Below are 27512 nucleotides of genomic sequence, written 5' to 3'. Positions count from 1 at the left end.
AAAGATAGGATCTCAAAACACATAGACGAACAGGCCTTGCTGAGGGAGAGTCAGCATGGCTTCTGTAAGGGTAAGTCTTGCCTCACGAACCTTATAGAATTCTTTGAAAAGGTCAACAGACATGTGGATGCGGGAGGACCCGTGGACATTATATATCTGGACTTTCAGAAGGCGTTTGACACGGTCCATCACCAAAGACTACTGAAAAAAACTCCACAGTCAGGGAATTAGAGGACAGGTCCTCTCATGGATTGAGAACTGGTTGGAGGCCAAGAAGCAGAGAGTGGGTGTCAATGGGCAATTTTCACAATGGAGAGAGGTGAAAAGCGGTGTGCCCCAAGGATCTGTCCTGGGACCGGTGCTTTTCAACCTCTTCATAAATGACCTGGAGACAGGGTTGAGCAGTGAAGTGGCTAAGTTTGCAGACGACACCAAACTTTTCCGAGTGGTGAAGACCAGAAGTGATTGTGAGGAGCTCCAGAAGGATCTCTCCAGACTGGCAGAATGGGCAGCAAAATGGCAGATGCGCTTCAATGTCAGTAAGTGTAAAGTCATGCACATTGGGGCAAAAAATCAAAACTTTAGATATAGGTTGATGGGTTCTGAGCTGTCTGTGACAGATCAGGAGAGAGATCTTGGGGTGGTGGTGGACAGGTCGATGAAAGTGTCGACCCAATGTGCGGCGGCAGTGAAGAAGGCCAATTCTATGCTTGGGATCATTAGGAAGGGTATTGAGAACAAAACGGCTAGTATTATAATGGCATTGTACAAATCGATGGTAAGTCCACACCTGGAGTATTGTGTCCAGTTCTGGTCGCCGCATCTCAAAAAAGACATAGTGGAAATGGAAAAGGTGCAAAAGAGAGCGACTAAGATTACGGGGCTGGGGCACCTTCCTTATGAGGAAAGGCTGCAGTGTTTGGGCCTCTTCAGCCTAGAAAAGAGACGCCTGAGGGGGGACATGATTGAGACACACAAAATTATGCAGGGGATGGACAGAGTGGATAGGGAGATGCTCTTTACACTCTCACATAATACCAGAACCAGGGGACATCCACTAAAATTGAGTGTTGGGCGGGTTAGGACAGACAAAAGAAAATATTTCTTTACTCAGCGTGTGGTCGGTCTGTGGAACTCCTTGCCACAGGATGTGGTGATGGCGTCTAGCCTAGACGCCTTTAAAAGGGGATTGGACAAGTTTCTGGAGGAAAAATCCATTATGGGGTACAAGCCATGATGTGTATGCGCAAACTCCTGATTTTAGAAATGGGTTATGTCAGAATGCCAGATGCAAGGGAGGGCACCAGGATGAGGTCTCTTGTTATCTGGTGTGCTCCCTGGGGCATTTGGTGGGCTGCTGTGAGATACAGGAAGCTGGACTAGATGGGCCTATGGCCTGATCCAGTGGGGCTGTTCTTATGTTCTTATTAATTTCAGGTGGGTCTCCATTCATTTCAATGTGCATTTTATATTTACTATATTAGACTTGATGCTGCCATGGTATGTGACTGCATTTGAGGAAATGCTACAGATCTGTACTTTTAACAGGCTACTATGTATATGCTTTTAGCAAAGGATAGGCAATGCGGCTTACTTCTGGGTAAGTGTGAATAGGACTGCAAACTTCGGAATGTTTGGGGAATTATTTTAAAACAGATCAGAGCTTGGGAGGGTTAGGAGGGTTGTTTAAATACTTTTTATACTTATTGTAAACTTTTAATTAAATTAATTTTATTTTGTCTTAGGATGTTACAAATTTCCCTACTTGATGTCACTTCCAGGTTAATGACATCACTTCAAGTGGGTTCTGACAGATTGTCATTCTGAAAAGTGGATCCTGGTGCATCCTAAAACATTTGAGAACCACTGTTGTAGACTAACAGTGGAGCTTTGAGGGAGCACTGCTTGGGCCAGACTTCTGGCTTGCATGTGACAGAGGCTGCTTCTTGTTGCCTAAATCCCCCCACCTAGTCACACATGGACCCTTTGTACCACTGCCAACCTCTGTTACTCATCATCCCCGAATATGGCTGTTCTCATACTTCTCTCCCTCCCATCCCTAACTGCCTGCCTTTATTCAGCTGGGTAAAAGTCAACAGGCTGCTTGTGCCCTGCAGAGCCTGCTGCCCTTCCCATGCACCATGGAGCTCAGAAAGTGAGAGTGATGTAGACAGTAGCCCTGGTAGCAGAGGCCCCCAGCTGCTGAAATTCCATCCTGAACCCAACTGAGCTCAGAAACATATGTTAGGAATGGAGGATTTCCTGTGTGCTAAGACCTGCTAACACAGAGTAAGGACAACTGTGATGAAGTCAAAGCTTTCATTTATAAGCACCAGCACTGGAGAAGCAGCTGAAAGAGAGACACATGAGTTGCCAACGATCCCACCTGGCAGAGCTCTTGTTCTTTTGCAAGTTAACCACCAGATATATCTGTCATAGCAGCACATTAGTGAGGTCTGGCTACACCAGATACATCACTATCTGTCATAGACTTTGCAAAACTACAGGGGTCAATCTGGAGTACATGGGAATACTTGGAATCTCATTGGTTGCTGCTGTCAGGCATACTGTGAATGCCCCATGTGGTTTGCACAGCTAGGCATGGGGAAGGTCCTGAGTCTTCATTCCCTGTTGGGGAAAGCATAGACAGTGAAAAGATGCACTGTCATCTTTCACTCGCACAGCCCTGCCCCCCATTGCATACCTGGGTTCTACAGACCCCAAAGCTAACTCAGATACTGAGCAAGGACTCCAGAAATATCTGAATTCCATACTCTGAGACTCCATTCTCATCCATACGTTTTCCCTTCTGAAGAACAACATAGAATATAGAATCGACTTGAATGGATACATGGACACACACATGCACACATGGGGCACCTCCAAGTCACCCACCCTGTCTTGTCCATGGTTAGAAAGAGCAGAATAGCTCTTCGCTTTTTCCAGTGAAGTTACAGCAAGGAGCCATGGGTTTAATTGATAGGAAGGTTTGATTTAAACTTTACAGAAAGATTCTTATCTAGAAGAGCATTTCAGCACTAGACTATGATGCCACCTGCCATGTCGCTGATAAGTCAGGGTTTCAGTGACATAAGTAATAAAGAATGAAGTTCAAATTTTAATTCACATTACAACTTTCAGTTCCAGTATAGATACTGTTTTGGCACAGAGAATGTAGGAATGGTATTGCATATCAATTTAAAAAAATGCATACAAAAAATGCTTTCCCATTTGCCAGCTCTGCAAATACAGATGTTACATTTTAGTGCTTGAGTTGTGCAATTCCTTTCCTTGGGAGGTGGAACCATTACAAGTGCAGGGATAAACAAACTGAACTCACCCCTTGGGACCTTCGAAAAGTACTGGCCCTGATGCCTCAGTAACAGTCTGATATTTGCTGAACAACTTGGGAATATTGGGGGTTTGCTTGGTAGAAAATAACTCAGGGTGCTGAAATCCTATCCATACTTACCTGGGAGTAAGCCCCATTGACTATAATGGGTCTTACTTCTGAGTAGACCTGCATATGCTTGGGCTCTCAGACAGCACAATCTTGAGCATGTTTACACAGAAGTTTCACCTTGTGTAATGGAAATGTGCAAGATCCCTCAAGGAGATAGGATGTTATGTCAGCAGTGGCTCCTTTAAGGGTTAAGGCCTGGGCATTCAGCAGGCGTGTGCTGCGCAGCTGCAGCCACTAGAGGCAATGAGGTCTCTAGGGATATAAGCAGCACCTGATGCCAGAAGGGTGTGTGGGTAGTAGGGAAGCTGGAGACTGGGCTAGTGGACTGATTAGATGTTGGAGATTGGTATGTGGCTGTCATGCCCAAGACCTGTTGAGGATCAAGGTGCTGCTGAAGTGGTGGGAGGAGCTGCTGGCAGGAGAGGGGAGGAAGGAGGGCCTCTGCAGGTTGAGCAGGTGAGCTACCCTGGTGGTGGGGTCCAGCAGTGCTGTAGGGCAGAGCTAGGGCCATTGTTGGAGAATACAGGAGAGCTAATTAGCTAAAAGTGGGCATAGGTTCTAGGTGGAGCTTGGCCTTGGAATCTGGCAAAACACCTTGTTCAGTGGGGCTTTTGATCAGGAAAGTGTGCATAAATTAAACTGAATAATCAATCATATACTGCTTGTAATAGAGTGGGGGGGGGGAAAAGCACAGCATACATAAAAAATGCAGGTGCTCTTGTGGCTTGTAAAACAGCAGCCCCCAAAATGGCTCTGTTTTCAAAGCTTAAGCATTTGTTCCAATCTGCTCATACTCTGTGACCATCTGAAGCCCTGCTCTGGCCGCACCACCATTTGAGGTATAGTTGCTGGAGATATAGGACAGGGCCTTCGTTTAGCCTTTCCTCAAACCTCTTTAGTCTTGGTATTGGCTTTATGTCTGTCCTGGATTGCATTATTTTTGTTGCTGTTGTGGCTGCAGTTTTTAAAATGTGTGTTAATATTTTTTTGTTATAAGGTTGCAGGCTGGAACCCTTTGTTGGAACAAAGGCAGCCTAAAAGTCCTTTAAAGAAACAAATGAAACATGGTTGACTAGAATTACTATGCATGCTAAATAACTAAAAAAATTGCAGATCTTTTTAACTACTATTATTATACCACTTTTAAACAAAAAGTAGTTCATGAAGTGGTTTGCAAAACAAATCAAATGGCTTCCTGTCCCCAAAGGGCTCAGTCTAAAAAGAGATGCAGAAGAGATACCAACAACAGCCACTGGAAAAGGCACTATGCTGGAATGAAAAGGGACAGTTGATCTCCCCCTACTAACCAGAAGAGGACAGTACTTGAAAAGGTTCTTCATATGCCCAGCCAGTTCCATATATGGAACTGCAATCCTATGCACACTTACCTGGGAGTACATCCCCTTGGGCAGCCCAATCCTAAAAATGGTGCTGCTACTGGGTGCAGTGGCATCAAAGTAGCTACATCTTCATCTTGCTAGCCTGCGGCCACTACCAGAGAACTCCTAAGAGAAGGGAACTTCCGTCCCCTTCCCTTGGGGAAAGCCCCAAGCCCTGCAATGAGGCTTCTCAAATCTGCACCAGAAGGCCCAACAGAGAGTTCAGGATTCAACAGAGCTCTCCTGGTCCCATCCCATCCCACCTTGGTTCCAACCCCCACCCTGCCCTGTTCCGCCCACTCCCCGCTTCTCCCCACCCCAATACCACTTACCGCTGGCTGGCACTATTGGAGTGCCAGGCGGCCCTTTAAGCGGTGCTGAGGCTCAGCAGTGACTGGTGCTGGCCCAGTACCAGCAGCCCCTCCTCTCTGGGAGTGGCAGATGTGCCTTATGAGGACACCCAGCACTGGAGGTATGCTTGTACCACCAGCACTGAAAAGCTCAGGATTGAGCTCTAAGTCAGTGGGACTTCTGAGTAGACATCCCTTTCCCTTGAAAGGGGTCAGTGAGCATACTTTTCCGTATGTGTTAGATATGGGAAAACTGAGTTCAGATTCCACTTCTGCCGTGGACTTAAGTGGTGTTGATTCTGGTTTAAATGGTGAGCCTAAGAAAAAACAAGGCCAGCTGCATCATTTGAGACAAGCTGAAGGCTCTGCTTCAAGTGGCATATTTAGAGTATTCTTAGCAGCGTGTACACATTTGGTCATGAGACTGCTCACCAAAGCCAAAGTCCATTGGGTCTTGCTGCAGTGAAAATCGATGAGAAATCCAACATGGAGGAGGGCATACACATGGCATGCAGGCTCCATAGAACAGGTGCACTAGATCTGTACCATTGCAGGCAAATGCACTCATTAACCTCCCTGCTAAGAAGCAATGCACCATTCTAGCACCTGTGATTTTCAAATTGCATACCAGGAAATCCTGGGTTCCCAGGCAAGTTTATTTATGAGAAGATCAATACTGGCAAATAAGCTTTCCTCCATAATTGATCTTGCAGTGCCATTTTGGACAGGGCTAGATTTAGGAGCAGACCCAGGCATCCATGTGGAGTGTCAAGCTTATGGCTGGAAAAATGTTCTTTCTAAAATTTAGACAGCTTCTATAAGAGTACAGGAAACACCTGTGTTTTTATTTGCTTATATATAACATGAACAATTTAGATCAGGGGTGCCCAAACCCTAGCCCTGGGGCCACTTGCAACTGATCTCAGCATGAGGGTGACTGACTCAGCATAAGGGTGATGCAACTGATCTCAGCATGAGGGTGACTGTTTGACCTCTTGCGTGAGCTGTGGGATGAGGGCTACCTCCACTGTTTGCTCTTTCACATCTGTGATGCAGCAGCGGCAGCAAAGAAAAGGCCAGCCTTGCTTTGTGCGAGGCCTTTTATAGGCCTTGAGCTATCGCAAGACCTTCATTCATTCATATAAGTTCATCTTTAATATATTAATTTATGTAAACTTATGTAAATTTATTCAAATTTTAAATGTAAATTAATTCTTTTTTTCCCTGGCCTGTCTGACACAGTGTCAGAGAGCTGATGTGGCCCTCTGGCCAAAAACTTTGGACTCCCCTGATTTAGAAGGACAACTCCCCCTGTGCAAATTTATTATCTTGTATGGCAGGAATAAATCATTCACACCAATTATGCATCAAAGTCATGGACTGCACATATAATAGAAGTAAGGTACACAAAAATGGAAAAAAAAGGTGCAGGTGCCAAAGGTATGTCTTTTCAGGGTACCAGGTCTATGGGCAACCGGTCTTGGCTTCAGAGGAATGCTGAGTGTTTAAGCACACTCTTACTTCACATGAGGAAAGGGGAAGCACAGTAGGACCAGCCAGAGTGCATACACGCTCTGCACTGAGTGAGGTTCCATTGTAAGGGCTCCCTGGCAGGCACATTGTCAGAAAATATTCCAAAAGAGCTGGAAGTTTGAAAACTACTGGTTGACACTATCTGGGCAAGTGTACTGCCTTCTCAAACAGGACTGGAAAAAGCTGCATGTGTAGAAATTTCCTTTTTTACCTGACTTTGAAAGATGCAGAAGCCTCCCCTCCCCTTTTGTTTCTGGTTTACAAATTGCTTGTGCTTTCTGATTTACAAATTGCACAATCTGTTTCATTTCATCCCCTCCCCCCTTTTGTTATTGTCTCTAAAGAACATGACATGCTTACAGGCAACTGAGCCAAGAGGGGGGGAAAAAATTATGTGTACGAAAACTAGGGAAACACTCTAGCGATCCAGCAACTAGTACTGTGATCTCACTCACAAAAACTCCAGGCTGACTGAAAATGTTTATTTCTTTGTATTAACATCTTGTGCTTGAGATCTATTGGTGTGATAAGTTTCAGCCCACCAGTTAGACTAGGAGGTCTTTCTGCCCAGAAAAGAATAGTGTTTGGAAAAACACTGAATGACTGGAAAGAGAAAGAATAACAACTTGATTTACTATTCAGGACATAGCTTTGACTTTCAGATGCATCACTCCAGGGCATGGCTTGGTTGTTATAAAAACAGGAGAATCCAGGCCAGCTAACCACTGGAAACAGTTCCCTCTTTTCTAAACCCCATGCTGTCTTAGGTGAGGACCAAATTGGACATGACGTTGTCAGATCTGTGCATTTAAACCTGGATTTGTCCCAATCACATTGAAAGTGGTGCCCAAAATAAACAGGAAGGATACAGAACTCCCCTCTTCATGCCTCTCCTCCCAGTGGTTTTTGCCAAGCTGGATTTGTATACTAAATGTGAGCTGGCTGAGAAAAAATCACCTTGGGGGACAGTGTAGGGAGATAAACTGAATAGGAGCAAAAGAATTCGACATCTCTGGGACACACATCCCTTTTGCTGGTTAAATCAGAACCCCACTGTTTTCTATGTGATTGGGGCAGATCTGGCTTTAAAGGCATGGATCCTCCACTGTTCCATCTCATTTGGCTCTCCTTATTAGGAGCTATAAAAGAGTGAAGAAACACACCTCCCAAGGAACCTCTCACACAATATGCAATAAGATAAGTTCACCAACGTGATAGGGCCTGTTCCTCATCATTGGTCTCAGGGTGTAGACCATCATTATTTAAGCTCAGCGTTTGTCTAAAAGGGAAAACATCCAAATTGTGTGTCTGCCAAATGCAGTGTAGACATTCCACATTATGTGCTCATTCTCAATCTACCCCTGTCAGAGGGCCTGCATGTAACAAAGTGGCAATGGGAGGAATGCATCTCCCTCTTTCCTGAAAACCTCTGAGAATATGCATGTATGCACATCTTATTTCTTTCACATGAGGTTCTTTCTGCTCCTTTCTCTGAATCATACATGCTAAAAAGAAATGATCTAATGAGAATTAACCAGTAGTTTACAGTGGAGAATAGTTATTCTATAACACTACATGTGGCCTGTTTGAACTGCTGTCTTTGTGAGAGGAATCTGTGTTGCAGAAGGATTGGGGGTCACATGTAGAAGGAAGAACAGATACCTCAACAAGCTTGCAAACAAAGGATATTACTATGAGTTGTTTAGTGGGAAAGGGGAAGCAGTAAAAAAAAAAAAGTTTGAATCCCACTCTGCACTGCCCTTTTCGGAGTCCGGATGGCAATAATAGTTTTAGACAGAAAGGGGGAAGACAGACGGGTTAGAAACCAGACCTCTTGTTGGAGAAAGCATACATAACCTGATATGTATATGTATCATGATTACATATGTTACATATTATGCATATGTAACATGATTACATAACCACAGACATAACCTGGATGGACTCTTATAATCTCCCAAGGTTAGCCCATGACACTTCTGCTTTCTCCCTTCCTGGTTCCATATAAACCCAGACTGGCCAGGGCCCACATTAGGGCAATTCAGCTGATTGGACCAAACTTGGTCCTGTGCTCTGGAGTGGCAGGGAGCCATGCCATAGCCATCACCTCACTCTGTAGCCAATGCTCCAGCATGGAATCTTCCATGCTGGAGTGTTAGCTACACAGCACAGCTAGTGGAGCATTGTTGTGTGCAGTCCACCCACGCACCTCTGGATCTGAATTACTTGAAATGCGCCCCTGGAAGCAGTTGGCTATGGTGTCACAGTTCCAGGTGCCGTGCTTCATGTGTGGCGCCATAAGCACAGGAACAAGCAGTGGGGGAAGCCAGAAGGGCATTAACTGACTAATGGCCCAATCCTAACCAACTTTCAGCACTGAAGTAGCGGCAATGGAGCCCCAAGGAAAGGAAACAAATGTTCCCTCACCTTGAGGAAGCCTCCATGACGGTCTCCCCACTGCATACCTTATTGGCATAGCTGCATTAATGCTAGAAAGTTGGATAGGATTGGGACCCAGGACCTCCATTGCTCCTGTTATAAGTGCTTCAGTGACAAGGCCATGAGGAGAATGCATAGGGCCAGACCAAGACCTGACACCTGATGCAGCATGCCAAATGCTGCCCCCCTTACCCAATGATACACTAGTTTCAGTTCCTCCCACTTTCCAGCACTCTCTTTTCCTCCACACGTCTTCTTCCTCTCTGTCCCCCTCTGCTTTTTCCAATTCAAGGAATAGGAGTGAGGAGCAGTGAAGAAATTTGAATAGACAGAGATAGGTGCCCCCTAACAATCTGCTGTTTGGGGCATCCACTTCAGTTGGCATCATGGATGGGTTGGCCCTGAGGATGCAGACTCGTTGGCAACCTTCAGTCTCGAAAGACTATGGTATCGTGCTCTGAATGGTGGTTCTGGAAGAGCGTCTAGTGTGGCTGAAAAGGCCGATTCGGGAGTGACAATCCCTTCCACACTGGGAGCAAGTGCAGTCTGTCCCTGGTCTGTCTCCCTGGCTATGGGCCTTCCTTCTTTGCCTCAGACTGTTGGCCAAGTGTCTCTTCAAACTGGGCCACTCAGAGGCCAGGGTTTCCCACTTGTTGAGGTCCACTCCTAAGACCTTCAGATCCCTCTTGCAGATGTCCTTGTATCGCAGCTGTGGTCTACCTGTAGGGTGCTTTCCTTGCAGGAGTTCTCCATAGAGGAGATCCTTTGGGATCTGGCCATCATCCATACTCACGACATGACCGAGCCAACGCAGGCGTCTCTGTTTCAGCAGTGCATACATGCTAGGGATTTCAGCACATTCCAGGACTGTGTTGTTTGGAACTTTGTCCTGCCAGGTGATGCTGAGGATGTACCGGAGGCAGTGCATGTGGAAAGCGTTCAGTTTCCTCTCCTGTTGTGAGCAGAGTCCATGACTCACTGCAGTACAGAAGTGTACTCAGGACGAAAGCTCTCTCAACCATGTTTTGGATTTACACCAGCCTCCCTGGGCTTGTGTGTGTGGGCTAAGAGCCCAACCCTAAGCATGTCTACTCAGAAGTAAGTCCTATTATAGTCAACAGGACTTACTCCCAGGTAAGTGTGGAGAGGATTGCAGCCTTACACCATCATCCCTGGGCTTGTGTGCATGTGGGCTGAAAGCCCAACACTATGCATGTCTACTCAGAAGTAAGTTCCATTATAGTCAATAGGACTTACTCCCAGGTAAGTGTGGAGAGGATTGCAGCCTCACACCAGGCTCCCTCAGTTCGTGTTTCTCGACTGAGAGCCCAATTCTTTGCAGGTTTACTCAGAAGCAAGTCCCACTGTGTTCTGTGGCGCTTTCTCCCAGGAAAGTGTGGAGAGGAGTGCACCTGGTTTCCCTGCCTGCCCCAGCAGTTGGGGAAAGCCCGGCAAGGCTGCAATCCTGTCCACACTTCCCTGGAGTAAGCTCCACAGAACACAGTGGGACTTACTTCTGAGTAGACATGCATAGGGTTGGGCTCTCAGCCCACACACACACGAGCCCATGGAGGAAGCCCCGCAGGACACGAGGCGCAGCAGAGCAGCGACTGCTCCGCAGGCTTCCCGCCAGAGAGGAGACTCCCCCGCCCCCGGCGACTGCGGGGAGGGACCCCAGGAGGCTCCGCGTGCCGCTGCCATGACGACGCGGAGGCCCCGCCCCGGCGGCCCGCGATTGGTCGGGGGTGGGCGCTCGCCCTCTGCCCCCTGACCCTGCGCGGCGGCGGCGCTTGCTGCCCGTTTCCTGCTGGCCTGGCGGCGGCTGGTGCCGCTGCTGCAGCGCTGGGCGGGCGGGAGGATGCGGCGCCGGTCCCGGATGCTGCTCTGCTTCGCCTTCCTCTGGGTGCTGGGCATCGCCTACTACGTGTACTCGGGCGGCAGCGCCGCGCTCGCCGGCGGCGGCAGGAAGGTGAGAGCGGCGGGCGGGCTGAGGCTGGCTGGGTACCCCGCAGACCCCCTTCCCACTCTCGTCCGTGGCTGCCGGGGGGCTGCTCTCGCCCCCCTCCCCTCCCTCCATCTTGTGCAGCGCTCAGGGGAAGCCCACAGCGAGGGGTCTGCTGCCACTCAGCCCTTACTTACCTGGGAGTAAGCCCCGTTGCCTGTAATGGGGCTTACTCCTGAGTAGGCATGCCTGGGCTGGGGCTCTCAGGCTGCAGACCCACCCACACTTACCTGGGAGTAAACCCCGTTGCCTGTAATGGGGCTTACTCCTGGGTAGGCATGCCTGGGCTGGGGCTCTGAGGCAGCGCTTTCCTCGCCCCTCCCCTGACCCATGGCCGGGGCTGCTGCCCCCGACGCCGTGTGTGCCTGCGAGGAGCCTCCTCCCTGGGGAAGGAGAGGCCCGGTCTCCCGGAGGAGGGTCGGTGCTCCTCCGCGACTGGAAGGCTGAAGCTCTCGCTTCGTCGCGGTTCCCTCCGGCGTGCGCGTCTCCCGCTTCCCGTCTCCACCCGGTCCAGACTTTGACACGAGGTAAGACGCCGTTGCCTGCCTCCTTCCTTCCTTCTCAGGAGGCGGGAGGACGAAAGAGCCCAATCCCGGGCACGTCTACTCGGAAGTAAGTCCCATTATAGTCAATGGGACTTGCTCTTGGGAAATTATGGCTAGGACTGCAGCCAAAGTCGCCCCTCCAAAGCTGACTGTGGCCACAGTCCTATGTCCACTTTCCTGGGAGCAAGCCCCATGGAACACTGTGGGACATGCTTTTGAGTAGACCCACTTAGGATTGGGCTGTGTGTCCCTTTCCCACGCCTGACTCTCCACCCCCTCCCTCCCTCCCCACAAGGAAAGGCAGATGGCTTCTTTGTGGACTTCAGACTGGTGTGCAACTCCTCACTTGCAGGAGTCATGTCTGAGCGAACTGGAGCCAGCCACAGCGCGGAATCGGTGTGGGAGGGATGAGCCAAGAAATAGGCAGGGAAAGTTGGCAGGGTTGGCTCTGTGTTGGTGCCACTTTGGAGGAAGCAGTCACTGATGGGGTGGCTGGCTTTCCGTATGCCAGATCAAAGTCGCCTTTTTCCCCCTGGTACCCCTTTCACTTGATATCTGAGAACGTCCATTTCCTCTTTTCTAGATAAAACAGACTATTGAAACGACTTCTACTGCAGCTTGCACCCTGTGTGCTGTGTTGAGATCTGCAGTTAATCTAGGATCACATCCTGCATCCTTTATTTCTAGGTATTGCTTAGGCTTGATGCCTTGACCTAGAGCAGGGATCTCCAAACGTTTTTCTGGTGTGGTGTTGAGGGCCAGAAAACTATTTAAATAAATAATTTAGAGATGGAACTTAGATGAGTGAATAAGTGAATGAACGGGCTCATTCATTCAACCTCTCCTGGCCCTCAAAATGCCCTCCAGATGCAACCAGAGCACAGTTTTGGTCATGTTCAGTTGAGTGGGCCAGAGGCTTTCAGGGGACAAGAGGCTGCCCGCTGGCTGGATAGAGGCTCCCTGCAGGCTGCATCTGGCCCGAGGCTGGGTTTGGAGACCCCTGGCCTAGAGTGTCAAAAAAGAGGGGAAAAAGCTCTTTATGGGTCAGTTGCTTAGCTTTTTCCTTGTTATTGGTTTTTCTGTTAATATTCGGATAGTGCTGAATACTGTATACACAAAATAGAAATGGTCGCTCTTATGTACATGCACTGTATTGTCTAATTTTTTTGCCCTTTGGTTCGTTATTAGTTCTTTGGACAGGGATTATTTTGGGCTGTATGTATTGATTACAGTTCTGTGCTCGCTTCGGCAGCACATATACTAAAATTGGAACGATTGGATTACAGTTCTTGAGTTCAGTTTGTTGGTTCAACGATGAACCAGGTGGTTGGTTCAGGTGTATATGTTGATGTGCATGTTTAGAGTTCAGCTCAGTGACTTGGCAATCTTTATCTTTTGTACAATAGAACAGTATGATGGACTTATTTTGTCTAAAAATAGTGTGAGGCATTTATTGCCAGGGCTTCCTATTGTATATTGCAAATTGCTGGAATATAAGAAGTGTTTGCAAACCATTGCTTTTAAAAAGATTAAGGGTTTTTATTTGTCTTGGGAAATAGATATAAAATATGGCATTGGGTATCGGAACCACACACCCCCCGCCCCATATGTACCTGTACAGTGTTTTCTGAGTGTGCAGAACTCTTCACATGTAATCCTTGCAGAAACGCTGTAAAGCAATAAGTAGGTATTAACACTATATTGTAGCTAGGGAAATGAGGTTCAGGGGGCTTGCTGAAGGCTACCTGATAAGTTAAGTGCAGCAAAAAGATTAATGTCTGGGAAGTCCTGATATGCAACTCTGTCTTTCAGCCACTATCGTTTTACCAACTCTCTCCTCAGTATGTGGTTAGAGCAGCCATTTTCAACCACTGTGCCATGGCACACTGGTGTGCCGCGAATGGTCCCCAGGTGTGCCGCAGGAATTTGGGAGAGGGTCATTTATCAATAGAACCATTGGGGATGTGAGCCGCCATTGACAGCACAGTGTGCCTTGTCAGTTGTCAAAAAGCTGATGGTGTTCCTTGACCATTTTAGTGCCTTACCAGTGTGCCACGAGATGAAAAAGGTTGAAAATCACTGGGTTAGAGCATGACTTCAATGTTGCTCAGTTGATTACGGAAGCACATGATAAATGTTGGCTTCATGTTTATTTTACCTTGTTGTTTCAGCCAGCTGAACATGTGTGCCCAGAATTGGTAGTGCCGATATCTTGATTTTCTTTGAAAGCCAAGGACTGTGTTTAGTGCTAAGAAATTGTCAAAATGATAATGAATGTGATCCAGAGGTGTTAGATGCAATGTTTCCAGATATTTGCTAACTTTTCATAAACATGGCAGGATTTTTCTGGGCATTGCTAAGAACTCTCAATGGTCCTTATGATGCGTGCATGCATATTTTAGTATACTTGCCACTTTACCGGATAAGCAATGAAGAATATTGGAGAAATAAAGTTCATAAAAGTGGACAGGCAACTTAAAATGGATCTAGGAAGACTTAAGTAATGGCTTAGCTGAAGAACTGTGGCTATAGGTGTGTGTGGGGGGGGGGAAATGAACAATTATATATAGATTGGTGATTTAGGGTTCTATTTTCTTTCAGTGAAGCATAACATTTAATCCCAACCTTTAGAATGGCTTAGTAATTGTTAGAAGAGGAAGAGGTGTGTAAATGTAATGGCTTTTGAAATTGTTGTAAAAGGCTCATTAACGTGGAATGTCAGACCTGAAAATAGAACTGTGTGTGTGGTGGTGGGAGAATAGAAATCCTGATTTTCCTAAAGAGGATATGCATTGAATCTTTTTATTACTCTAATTCAAAATCAAGTCATTTACTGTGAAATACTGACTTTGGTGGGCCAAAGTCTTGGATTATTTGGTTTACAGGGTATGACCTATTTAGTGAAGGTTAAGCATATATATAGAGTGTTAGTCCATTAATTTAATCATTTGCCTCAGTTTTCCTCTTCTCTCACAACATCTTTTATATTCTTATATTCTTATGCTGTTCTTTCTGTTGTCTCAGTTTCTGCCATTTCTTTCTTACAATACTGTACTGTATATTGAATATACGTCTCTTACCAAATCAATATGCTGACTTACCTTTCTGGAGAAACTGAAATTATATTTTTTATAATTTCATTAACATCTAATTTATACCTCTGCCTTCCATATATTTTCTTATTTGTATACTTCCTTCAAAGAGCTCAGGATGGTGTACTTGGTTCCTTTGCTCCCTTTTGTCCTTCCAACAACTTTGTGAGGTAGGTTAGGCTGACAGAGAGTGACTAGCCCAAGGTCACCCAGGAAGCATCATGGCTGAGCAGGTATTCGAACCTGGATCTTCCTAGTTTAAGTGCAACACCATTCTGGCTCTTGCATGCTTGCACGTAAGGAAATAGGCTGCATTGATCTTTATATTCTGGGTTGCTATTCAGGCATGAGAGAATTATGCCATGGTTATTAACGTCTACTGGTGTCCTTAGCTGGCTGACTTGTCCTGTAGTCTGAACATCAAAGAATTTTGGGGCAGTAATGAAAAAAATATATCTAACTTTTGTTTAAGAAATCCATGGTAGACAGTTTCTGTAATACTAACTGTACTGAAGGTTGAAATATTTTCTTTCATGGGATGAAAGACATGGAAAACAGGTTAGTAATGTGCTTTGTTTGTAATGTATAGTTTCAAAACGTTTAGAATGTTCACATACTACTGTGTGTGATTTCCAGCAGCTTTTCTGTTTACTGCCTTACAACTGCAATCCTGTGTATACTTCCTGGGAGTAAGTTCCATTAAACATAGTGGGACTTGCTTCTGAAGAAACATGCACAGGGTAATGCTCCAAGTATTTTAAGGCTTTCAAGAGCTGTTTGCTACTTTTCAAAAAAAGTTCACAATGTGGCTTATGTAATAAAAAGAATGAGAAAATGGTTCCCTCTGGGTCTAGAGAGAAACACAAGGGGGACGCTATGTTGGATTGAATTATTATTATTATTATTTATATACCGCTTTTCAACTAAAAGTTCACAAAGCGGTTTACAGATAAGGGTGATTGCTGCTAAATCCTGCTAAATAGAAGAGATTCATAACTTGAAAAAGGTGGTTCTTCTTTCCCAGTTTGCAGGGATTGATTTAGGTTTGGGACCCAACATTTTCTGTTGTTTGAATTCATAAGCACTTTTTGTTGTCCTTGGGTAATAAACATGATAGGACTTTTTAGCATGAAATGTGTAAATGAATGAATTCCAGGGAAAATCATGATTTGTAACAGGTAATGAAAACATGCACTGATTCGAAACAAGCTGGAGTAGTGCTTGGTTAAGAAGATTCACAGCAAAGTTAATGTCTTACAAACTTCTCTTTTAAAAGAAAGCATAACATATTGCATGAATTGTCTTCAGTAATGTTTGATTTTACAGATAGGCCATTGTTTTGTTTTGATGCAAAGCACAAGAAAACAGTTAAATCCCTGAGTTGTACTTGGATTTGTTGTTCTGTTTTTGAAAGAGAAAGTTGCTTTTCGTGCTTCAAAGATAATCAGATTGTAGGATCATTGCCTCTTTTGGTTACATTATATTTCCCTTTAAATAAATCAACGGCATGATGATTAACAGACTGAAGTTCTGAATCAGCAATGATATCCTACCCTAAGGCCTGGGTTCTTACCAAACTTCTTGGGGATATTTATACTCATTGAGCTGGAGGGGGATCTTCTAGGCCAGTGTTTCTCAAACTGTGGGTCAGGACCCACTGGTGGGTCATGTGCCAATTCCAAGTGAATCCCCATTCATGTCAATATTTTATTTTTAATGTGTTAGACTTGATGCTACCCTGGTATATGACTGCATTTGGGGAACTGTTAAAGACCTGTACATTGAACCGGCTACTCTGTATATGCTTGTATATGATAGTAAATGGGACTTACTCCTGGGTAAGTGTGAATAGGATTGCAGCCTAGGATTGTGAAAAATTTTCCTGCTTGATGATGTCTCTTCTGGTCATGACATCACATCTGGTGGGTCCTGACAGATTCTCATTTTTTAAAAGTGGGTCCCAGTGCTAAAAGTGTGAGAACCACTGTTCTAGGCCATCTGGTCCAGCCTCCTGCTTGATATAGATATAGGAAATCTTGAGCTAGGAAGTCCAACAGAACATTGCCCAACTACTGCTTGGATACCTTCAATGAGGGAGAGATTTCTCAACTCCACTGGTAATTGATTCTCTTGTCAAATTACTAATGGAGTTTCTTTGAATGTTCAACTGAAATCTACCCTTCTATAACTTAAACCTATTAGATTTAGTCCTGCCCCTTGGGTTTTTGCCCTTTTATATGTGATACCTTTACAGGTACAGTGGGCCCTCTGTATCCATTCCAGGACCCCCCCCCCCCCCACGGATGTTAAATTCTGTGTATAATTAGGTCAGTGCCTGGAGGGCCTTGGAATACCTCCAGATGTGAGTGGAAGTGACTTATAGTTGTGTCTGGGAGAGTGCTATCATGTTGTTTTTTTTTGAACAAGTAGCAGTTGAATGGTACAATATTCAATTATTCGCCAAGTCTTGGTTATACTTGGGAAGTTGTATTTACCTTCCTCTGTCTATTAGGAGTTCAAGCTCATCTTGTTTTTTCCTTTGTAGTACTCTGTGCATTATTGTGTAGACCAGTGGTTCTCAAACTTTGAGGGAGCTTTACTCCCTTAGTAAGTTCTTATGGGGGGGCTAGGGCAACAATGCGATCCCCAGGATAGAGGCACTAAGGGGGGGTGAGGGGTTGCTTGTGACTTACTTTATGAAGACAGGACTGCGCAGGGCTCCCCACGCCTGCTGCAGCCCTGACTTCATAAAGTAAGTCACAAGCAGCCCTCCTCGCCACCCCCATATGGGCGCGATCCTGGGGATCACTTCCCTTCCTCTTCCCTTCCCCTGTCCTTTAAAGGGATGGGGGAACCTTTACACGAACTGGTGGGTCGCGATCTACCAGTTTGAGAACCTCTGGTATAGACCTTGCAAACCATAGCTATTATGCTTCAATGGATGGTGTCAGATTGGGTGATTTGACCCTCAGACCATCAGTACTTGCAGGAATAATGCTGCCCAATGTGCTATCAGGGGAATAGGCAAGGGCCGTCATAAGTGTCTAGTGTAAGGGTCCTTTGCACTCTTACATCAGCACTGTTTGTGTTTCTTTCTATTTTATTGTGGTTTTGCTAGGTTACCCCACAAACTGTTCTTGTAGCACTCAAGTGTGTGCCTTTAGTGCTTTTGAGCTATTGTCTCTGCCACCCACAGGATTTAGTTTAAAGCTCCTTTGATCACCTCTCTGCCAAACACATTTCCCCCCGATTCTAATGAGATGCAGTCCATTAAGGATATAGTACTTAGACTGTGTTCCCAGAATCCAGGATCCTGGTCTAGAACGTTATGTACTAGGGAGAGTCTTCTTTTTGAAAGGCATGGAATAGGATAGCCTATGTGTTCTTGTTTAGCTTCCCATAAAATGGAAAGTCATGCCCCCAAATTGAACAGATAGCTCTAACTAAACAGGATACTAATAATACTCAAATGGGGAAGTTGTAAACTGTAAACCTTCTTGTGTGTAAACCTACCCTGCAATCCTATCTGCATTTAGCTGGAAGTAAGATCCATTGACTATAATGGGACTTCTGAGCAGACATGCATAGGAGTGGGATCTTAAATTACTTAACCAACTGAAGATGAATAATTTGTCATTACTGCTATATGCTGGTGACTCATGTGGCTTTCATATGGTTGCTTTCCAGACAGGTGAACAGTAGCTTATTGAATGAGTCCAGCATGGCAGTCTGCCAGTATCCTGCAAAGATGATTGAATTTTTTCCATTTGAGGATGGGATGGGACTTTCTTCAAAAATAGTCTAAATTGTGATAAGAGGAAAAACTCTTGTAACTTGCAGTGTTAAATAGAAAACAAATTTAAGATTGATTGCATTACTTCAATACTAGAATTCATAAATTTCCCAACAGATTGTTTCATGTAAAGAGAACCTTCACTGAATTTTTGTTTTCACTGGATTTTGTTAAATCGCATGTTTGGTGCTTGCTCCATGTTATTCCAGTTACATCTTCCTTCTGCACATGCTTTGTAACATGCTGATGAATGAAAAATATTTAGCAGTGGTTTAAAAAGCTACGTTTGGTTAATTCTGTGTAGTTACTTATATGTAATTTTGTGTGTAGAAGCTATTCAGTAGAAAAAACGTGTGAACCAGGGACAAGCCACTGTCTCTATTTTTACTCTCTCTCTCAAATTAAATTATTTTAAAGATTTAATCAGGAGCTTTAGCTACCTAGAGCGGCTTAAAGATCAAATTAGTTATATACTGTTCTCATTCTTTTCTACTTGAAGGGAGGGTCAATAAACATTAGTAAAACGATAGGTGTATTTTTCTTATGTTTCAGTGTGTTCTGGGTTTAAGAGTAGGTAACATTATTTGAATGTTTCATTGTATGTTCATTTTGTTGATAATGATGTGTTTGTATTTCAAACACATCAATAGTTACTCCTTAACACCTGTAGAACCAACCCAGAAAAATCTTATGCAAGCTTTTGAATTCTCCTGACTGAACTGGATATTAAGCAAAAAGAATTGTGTGATGATTTCCCCCCCCCCAATAGTAATAGTCTTAAAATAGATACAGGAAGAATTAAACAGACTTGTGTTGATGAGCTTCACTTGGTGCTAAGTGAAATCTTGATTTGTACTAAGTCTTCTGGAAGGCAGAGGAGACAAAGATTGTTTACTTTTTTTTAGAATATAAAATCCAGCAGTTAACTGTGTTCTAGTATTAGTAGAAGCTCTTGTCAGGCACAGATCTGAAGTAACAAAAGAAACATGGTAATCTTTATATTACAGTATATATGAGTGTTTTTTCACATTTGGAGTAACTATTTAAAACCATCTTATTGAGGCACCAAATAGAAAGTAGTATCTATCAAAATGGGTTGTGTCTTGAAAGCCTATTTGCTCTCTTGAAAATAGAGTTCAGTCACTTCAATGGTTTGATTTTTAGAGTCTCTAAAGTAGTGAGAAATTCTGCCCTTCCTGTTCTCCAAATCGAATGAAACGAGTTGGAGTTAGTTTTAGCAGTTTAGAGTGCTTGCTTGCTGGCTACCTGCCATGATGCTCTTATGAGGAGGTGGGAACTACACTACCAGTCCAGACTGATTTAGCTGAAAGCTGTTAACCACATATTATTTAGCTTTGTCTGCATGACCTGTTTGTGAAATCACTGCTGTAGTTAAGTAACTTACATAAGAACATAAGAACATAAGAACAGCCCCACTGGATCAGGCCATAGGCCCATCTAGTCCAGCTTCCTGTATCTCACAGCGGCCCACCAAATGCCCCAGGGAGCACACCAGATAACAAGAGACCTCATCCTGGTGCTCTCCCCTACATCTGGCATTCTGACTTAACCCATTCCTAAAATCAGGAGGTTGCGCATACACATCATGGCTTGTACCCCATAATGGATTTTTCCTCCAGAAACTCGTCCAATCCCCTTTTAAAGGCGTCTAGGCTAGACGCCAGCACCACATCCTGTGGCAAGGAGTTCCACAGACCGACCACGCACTGAGTAAAGAAATATTTTCTTTTGTCTGTCCTAACCCGCCCAACACTCAATTTTAGTGGATGTCCCCTGGTTCTGGTATTATGTGAGAGTGTAAAGAGCATCTCCCTATCCATTCTGTCCATCCCCTGCATAATTTTGTATGTCTCAATCATGTCCCCCCTCAAGCGTCTCTTTTCTAGGCTGAAGAGGCCCAAACGCCGTAGCCTTTCCTCATAAGGAAGGTGCCCCAGCCCCGTAATCATCTTAGTCGCTCTCTTTTGCACCTTTTCCATTTCCACTATGTCTTTTTTGAGATGCGGCGACCAGAACTGGACACAGTACTCCAGGTGTGGCCTTACCATCGATTTGTACAACGGCATTATAATATTAACCGTTTTGTTCTCAATACCCTTCCTAATGATCCCAAGCATAGAATTGGCCTTCTTCACTGCTGCCGCACATTGGGTCGACACTTTCATCGACCTGTCCACCACCACCCCAAGATCTCTCTCCTGATCTGTCACAGACAGCTCAGAACCCATCAGCCTATATCTAAAGTTTTGATTTTTTGCCCCAATGTGCATGACTTTACACTTACTGACATTGAAGCGCATCTGCCATTTTGCTGCCCATTCTGCCAGTCTGGAGAGATCCTTCTGGAGCTCCTCACAATCACTTCTGGTCTTTACCACTCGGAAAAGTTTGGTGTCATCTGCAAACTTAGCCACTTCACTGCTCAACCCTGTCTCCAGGTCATTTATGAAGAGGTTGAAAAGCACCGGTCCCAGGACAGATCCTTGGGGCACACCGCTTTTCACCTCTCTCCATTGTGAAAATTGCCCATTGACACCCACTCTCTGCTTCCTGGCCTCCAACCAGTTCTCAATCCAGGAGAGGACCTGTCCTCTAATTCCCTGACTGTGGAGTTTTTTCAGTAGCCTTTGGTGAGGGACCGTGTCAAACGCCTTCTGAAAGTCCAGATATATAATGTCCACGGGTTCTCCCGCATCCACATGCCTGTTGACCTTTTCAAAGAATTCTATAAGGTTTGTGAGGCAAGACTTACCCTTACAGAAGCCATGCTGACTCTCCCTCAGCAAGGCCTGTTCGTCTATGTGTTTTGAGATCCTATCTTTGATGAGGCATTCCACCATCTTACCCGGTATAGATGTTAGGCTGACCGGCCTATAGTTTCCCGGGTCCCCCCTCTTTCCCTTTTTAAAAATAGGCGTGACATTTGCTATCCTCCAATCTTCTGGTACTGTGGCTGTTTTGAGGGACAAGTTGCATACCTTAGTCAAGAGATCTGCAACTTCATTCTTCAATTCCTTAATAACCCTTAATACAAATAATAATAATACAAAAAGGGAGTTCATCAAATTAAGGTTAAGCTTTTTCCACACATAGTGGTAAGCTTATTGTATAGGAAATAACTGTATACTGTTGTATTTATAGAACTATACTATATACAATCTCAGTGGAATCTTGCTAGTAGTGGTTTTTAATTTTCTTTAAATATTTATCTCACTTTTCTTTGGGAATTCAAAGCAGTCACAATTATTTATAATATACAAACAAAATACAGAAGCATTTAGTGTGCCACGTCAGTTGTCTAATAAAACAGTGCTGAAAGCTTTTCATGGCCTTCAACAAAATTGTAGATAGCGAGTTCCCCTGGGGGCTGGGGTTAAGAATAGGCCCTCAGTTTGGCTGTTCTTGTCGTAAGAGGCCATCGGGTAGATGGGACTCGTTAGCCTGGGAAGGCAGCTCATCTGAGAGAAGGAAAACTCTGATCCCAAACCTCCACCGCCTTGTGGCTACATCCAGTTATGGAAAAGGCTTCAGGAGTCAACCTTGAGGCAAAATCCGGAGCCGGAGTCCCTGAGGCAGTTCATGGCTGAACACAGTCATGTTCTGTCAACTCCTGTGATGCCGCTGGAACCAACCGTATTGGCCTCTGCCTTTCCATTGGTCCATTTCAGCGACGTGGAGAGGGGGGATTTACTATACTGTTGGCAACCTTCAGTCTCGAGAGACTATCATATTGCGCTCTGAATGGTGGTTCTGAAACAGCGTCTAGTGTGGCTGAAAAGGCCGATTTGGGAGTAACAATCCCTTCCACACTGGGAGCAAGTGCAGTGTGTCCCTGGTCTGTCTCCCTGGCTATGGGCCTTCCTTCTTTGCCTCAGTCTGATGGCCAAGTGTCTCTTCAAACTGGGAAAGGCCATGCTGCACAGTCTGCCTCCAAGCGGGCCGCTCAGAGGCCAGGGTTTCCCACCTGTTGAGGTCCACTCCTAAGGCCTTCGGATCCCTCTTGCAGATGTCCTTGTATCACAGCTGTGGTCTACCTGTAGGGCGCTTTCCTTGCACGAGTTCTCCATAGAGGAGATCCTTTGGGATCCGGTCATCATCCATTCCCATGACATGACCGAGCCAACGCAGGTGTCTCTGTTTCAGCAGTGCATACATGCTAGGATTTCCAGCATGTTCCAGGACTGTGTTGTTTGGAACTTTGTCCTGCCAGGTGATGCCGAGGATGCACTGGAGGCAGCGCATGTGGAAAGCATTCAGTTTCCTCTCCTGTTGTGAGCGAAGAGATTTGCTGCATGGGAAACAGTCTATCCTCCATATCTACTTTACCCAGGTTTCACGCACTGGAGAGGATACTCTGTTCCAGAACCACCATTCAGAGCGTGATATCATAGTCTTCTGAGACTGAAGGATGCCAACAGATAGCGAGACATTCAAATGAAAATTTGAGGAAGGTGCAGCTTTTTACTGTGGCTTTAACAAATTGAGTGCTGACTCTTTTTCTCAGTTATCCAGCTGTTTGTGCAGTAGTTAACAGTACTTTTATAATGCTTTAATTAGCAAATGTTCTCTTCAGTTCCATTAGTGAAACATCTGGCTTTCTTGTAGTCTCTAGGTGACAGCTGAATGACAAAATAATTGTAAAACTATAATAAATGATAAGAACTGAGTTTAACACTTGACAGATTATTTTAAATAGTAGCTGTACTTTAAAATGAGATGGTGATTAAAACAAAAGTCTTCCATGGTAGATGTTAATTATCCATATGTACTTTGGATAATTAAAACATCTCTGTGTACCTACGTCCTCTATAGAGTCAGTTCCATGGTATCAAATTTCAAATGTTCTGGGCTGCTCCTGTTGCATGAAACAGAGTAGTATAACTAAGTAATTATATCATCCAGTTGTGGCTCCTGTGCCAAGAGTACTGCTGCCTCTGTTCAGTGGATAGACGACTTCTGAGATCTTGAGCCAGGCTTTGCCTCCAGAGTTGAGTTGGCTTGTACCAGAGGGGAAGGGTAATCTTTTTATCACAGTGCACTAATCCACTGAGAGACGTCCCCCTTGGGCACGCAATGTATACACATTGCTTCTCCTCTTCGGATCTGAGCTGTGCAAATAGCAGAACTGTCCTTGAGATTAGTACTGTGACAGGATCCGGTTTGGCTTGAGAACCAACGCTTCTTATTAATGACTCTTAGTTATGGTATTGAAAAGGCAGCCTTTCAGATATGGGCTTTAGGACAGGAGGAGGAATAGTAGTGGTAGCAGCAGCAGCTTAATGGGGGGAATGTTTCACATGCACACAGTGATCTTGATCTACATGGCTAATCACGAGTGCATCAGCTTTGCTTTTCTGGAAGAAATTTGTAACCATTCTAGGCTCAAGAAAGAAATGTTGGTGAAATAGGCTTCAAGTTGGTGAATCCTGCCAGGGAAAAATGGACAAAAAATAAAGAGTTGGCACCTCTTATAGGCTTATTTGATATGTCAAGATCGTTGTCCTCATGTGCCAGAGTTTCTTGTGTGGTTGAAGCTTTTTAAAGAACATTGCTAATGTAGGGCTCTGCAATATAGCTAGAAAATTAGTTGGCAGAGCTGACAGGTTCATTAGCTTTTTTTATTATTGATGAGGAGCTTAACTTGAATTTGGATTTGTATCAGTGATGAATAATAGACTTGCAAAAGCTTTTGAGCTCGTTTGCCAAAAGTTTGTGGAACCCAAGCTAGGCATGACATAAAAAGAAATGTTACTTCATGGATCCAGCAACTGTTTGAAAATTATTTATTCTATTTAAAAACATTTCTATCCCACCTTTTTCCAAATGCTACTCAAGGTGGTTAGCAGCATTATTAATATGCATCAGTATACAAAATCTATAAAATGTCCACCCACATAGTACCTACACAGCTCATTTAAAAGTGTTTAAAAACAGCAGCGGCATAGAGATGGTAAACAAAACCAGTGATAAAACAGCAGCAAAATGGTGAAGCCGAAATTTGGACATAGAGACTACTACATTTGCTTCCCCTTTTGTAGCCTGGAAGAACATAGTGGCTCTAGAAGTTTGCTAGCTTGGTCCTTATTTTTGAGAGCTGCCCTCTGTGTTTTCTTTTGGGGTTAAAAAAATTTTTTTTAAATGGTGATCCTTGGTCCAAGTTAATTCAAAATCCACCTTCTCCATGAAGCTTTTGGCACAACCCCTTATATCATGTCATATTGCAGTGGTTCCCAAACTGTAGGTTATGACCTGTGTCAGAGTTCCTCTGGGAGTGGGGCCACCCGGGAGCCAGCCCCCAGGTTGAGCAGCAGTAGCAGGAAGGGCAAAGGGCCTGCCTTAGCCCCTGCAGCTCACAGGGGAAATGTAGCCAGGAGGTTGCCGTAGGTGTACCCTCACGCCCTTTGGGAGAGCAGCGTCGAGGCTGGAGGGGAGCAACCTGTAGTCTTCCAGGAGCAAGCTATGGCAAGCTGCGACTGAGGGGTGTGTGGCCCACCAAACGGAGACCACAACTGGGTGCCAACTGCAGCCCCACTCCAACCTTTGGAAGTTGTGGAGCAGGGGGCGTGCAGGCCTGGGTGGTGTCAAGCAGCCTCCATGGTTGGTCACTGTGCAGCCTGCCTGTGAGCAGGCGCGCAGCAGCGGACCTGGCCTGGTTCCGACCTAGGTGCCTGGGCTGTCAGGAACCAGGCAAGTCCCTGACTGGCTGGGCGGGCCTCTAGCAGACCACCCAGAGGTCTGGAGCTCACTGTTTTCCCGTTGCCTGCCGGTCTGCAGGGGCTGCACTGCTCACAAGCCCAGCCCACTCCAGAGGCGATGGTGCAGGCAGCAGCCCCTGCAGCCCAGCTGGCAGACAGAGCAGGAAAGGGAGGCAGAGGTGAGAAGATGGAGGGAGGGCTCAGGTGGTCAGCATTAGGATCCTCCCAGGGGGCTGAGCCTAAGGCGGCTGGTTCCCAGCATAAAGCCCAGCCCAGCCAGGAGTGAAGGCAGAACTGGCTAGGCTGCCAGCTGGAATAGAAACTGGCCAGCCCATGAGCCAAAGCTGACTAGGATTGTGAGAGCCCCTGACGGTGGGGAGAAGGACCCAGGTGATGCAACCCCCTTACCCCACAACCCTGCTGAGACCAGACCCCTAGGTGCCCCTCTGCTGCCTCCCACAACCCAGTGGGTTCCCTATGGCCCCAGGCCCCAAACCTGATTTCTGCTGGGTTGCTGGTCCATCAAGACCAGGATGCTGCAGGATAAAATTGTGGATGACCTGGAAGTCATTTCTGAACATAAGAACAGCCCCACTGGATCAGGCCATAGGTCCATCTGGTCCAGCTTCCTGTATCTCACAGCGGCCCACCAAATGCCCCAGGGAGCACACCAGATAACAAGAGACCTCATTCTGGTGCCCTCCCTTGTATCTGGCATTCTGACATAGCCCATTTCTAAAAATCAGGAGGTTGTACATGCAAATCATGGCTTGTAACTCATAATGGATTTTTCTTCCAGAAACTTGTCCAATCCCCTTTTAAAGGCGTCCAGGCCAGACGCCATCACCACATCCTGTGGCAAGGAGTTCCACAGACCGACCACACGCTGAGTAAAGAAATGTTTTCTTTTGTCTGTCCTAACTCTCCCAACACTCAATTTTAGCGGATGTCCCCTGGTTCTGGTGTTATGTGAGAGTGTAAAGAGCATCTCTCTATCCACTCTGTCCATCGCCTGCATAATTTTGTATATCTCAGTCAGTCCCCCCTCAGGCGCCTCTTTTCTAGACTGAAGAGGCCCAAACGCTGTAGCCTTTCCTCATAAGGAAGGTGCCCCAGCCCAGTAATCATTTTAGTCGCTCTCTTTTGCACCTTTTCCATTTCCACTATGTCTTTTTTGAGATGCGGCGACCAGAACTGGACACAGTACTCCAGGTGTGGCCTTACCATAGATTTGTACAACGGCATTATAATATTAGCTGTTTTGTTCTCAATACCTTTTCTAATGATCCCAAGCATAGAATTGGCCTTCTTCACTGCCGCCACACATTGGGTTGACACTTTCATTGACCTGTCCACCACCATCCCAAGATCTCTCTCCTGATCTGTCACAGACAGCTCAGAACCCATCAACCTATATCTAAAGTTTTGATTTTTTGCCCCAATGTGCATGACTTTACACTTACTGACATTGAAGCGCATCTGCCATTTTGCTGCCCATTCTGCCAGTCTGGAGAGATCCTTCTGGAGCTCCTCACAATCACTTCTGGTCTTCACCACTCGGAAAAGTTTGGTGTCGTCTGCAAACTTTGCAACCTCACTGCTCAACCCTGTCTCCAGGTCATTTATGAAGAGGTTGAAAAGCACCAGTCCCAGGACAGATCCTTGGGGCACACCGCTTTTCACCTCTCTCCATTGTGAAAATTGCCCAGTGACACCCACTCTCTGTTTCCTGGCCTTCAACCAGTTCTCAGTCCATGACAGGATCTGTCCTCTAATTCTGCCTGTGGGGTTTTTTAATAGCCTTTGGTGATGGACCGTGTCGAATGCCTTCTGAAAGTCCAGATATATAATGTCTACAGGTTCTCCCGCATCCACATGGCTGTTGACCTTTTCAAAGAATTCTATAAGGTTCGTGAGGCAAGACTTACCCTTACAGAAGCCATGCTGATTCTCCCTCAGCAAGGCCTGTTCATCTATGTGTTTTGAGATCCTATCTTTGATTAGGCATTCCACCATCTTACCCGGTATAGATGTTAGGCTGACTGGCCTATAGTTTCCTGGGTCCCCCCTCTTTCCCTTTTTAAAGATAGGTGTGACATTTGCTATCCTCCAATCTTCTGGCACCGTGGCTGTTTTGAGGGACATGTTTCATATCTTAGTCAAGAGATCAGCAACTTCATTCTTCAATTCCTTAATAACT

General features: G+C 45.4%; 1 protein-coding gene across 1 annotated transcript in view; it reads left to right on the top strand.

The window, feature by feature from the left end:
* Window positions 1-10976: 10976 nt before the first annotated feature.
* GALNT2 (polypeptide N-acetylgalactosaminyltransferase 2) overlaps window positions 10977-27512 on the top strand; it is an 85438-nt gene continuing 68902 nt past the window's right edge. Inside the window, exon 1 of the mRNA XM_066611420.1 lies at window positions 10977-11133. Coding sequence (XP_066467517.1) covers window positions 11023-11133 — 111 coding nt within the window. The 5' untranslated portion in view covers window positions 10977-11022. The remainder of the gene's footprint in view (window positions 11134-27512) is intronic.

This window comes from Tiliqua scincoides, chromosome 1 (assembly GCF_035046505.1).
Source record: "Tiliqua scincoides isolate rTilSci1 chromosome 1, rTilSci1.hap2, whole genome shotgun sequence".
Classification (NCBI taxonomy): Eukaryota; Metazoa; Chordata; class Lepidosauria; order Squamata; family Scincidae; genus Tiliqua; species Tiliqua scincoides.
Note: the sequence above shows the minus strand (reverse complement) of the source record. Positions and strands in the feature narration are given on the sequence as shown.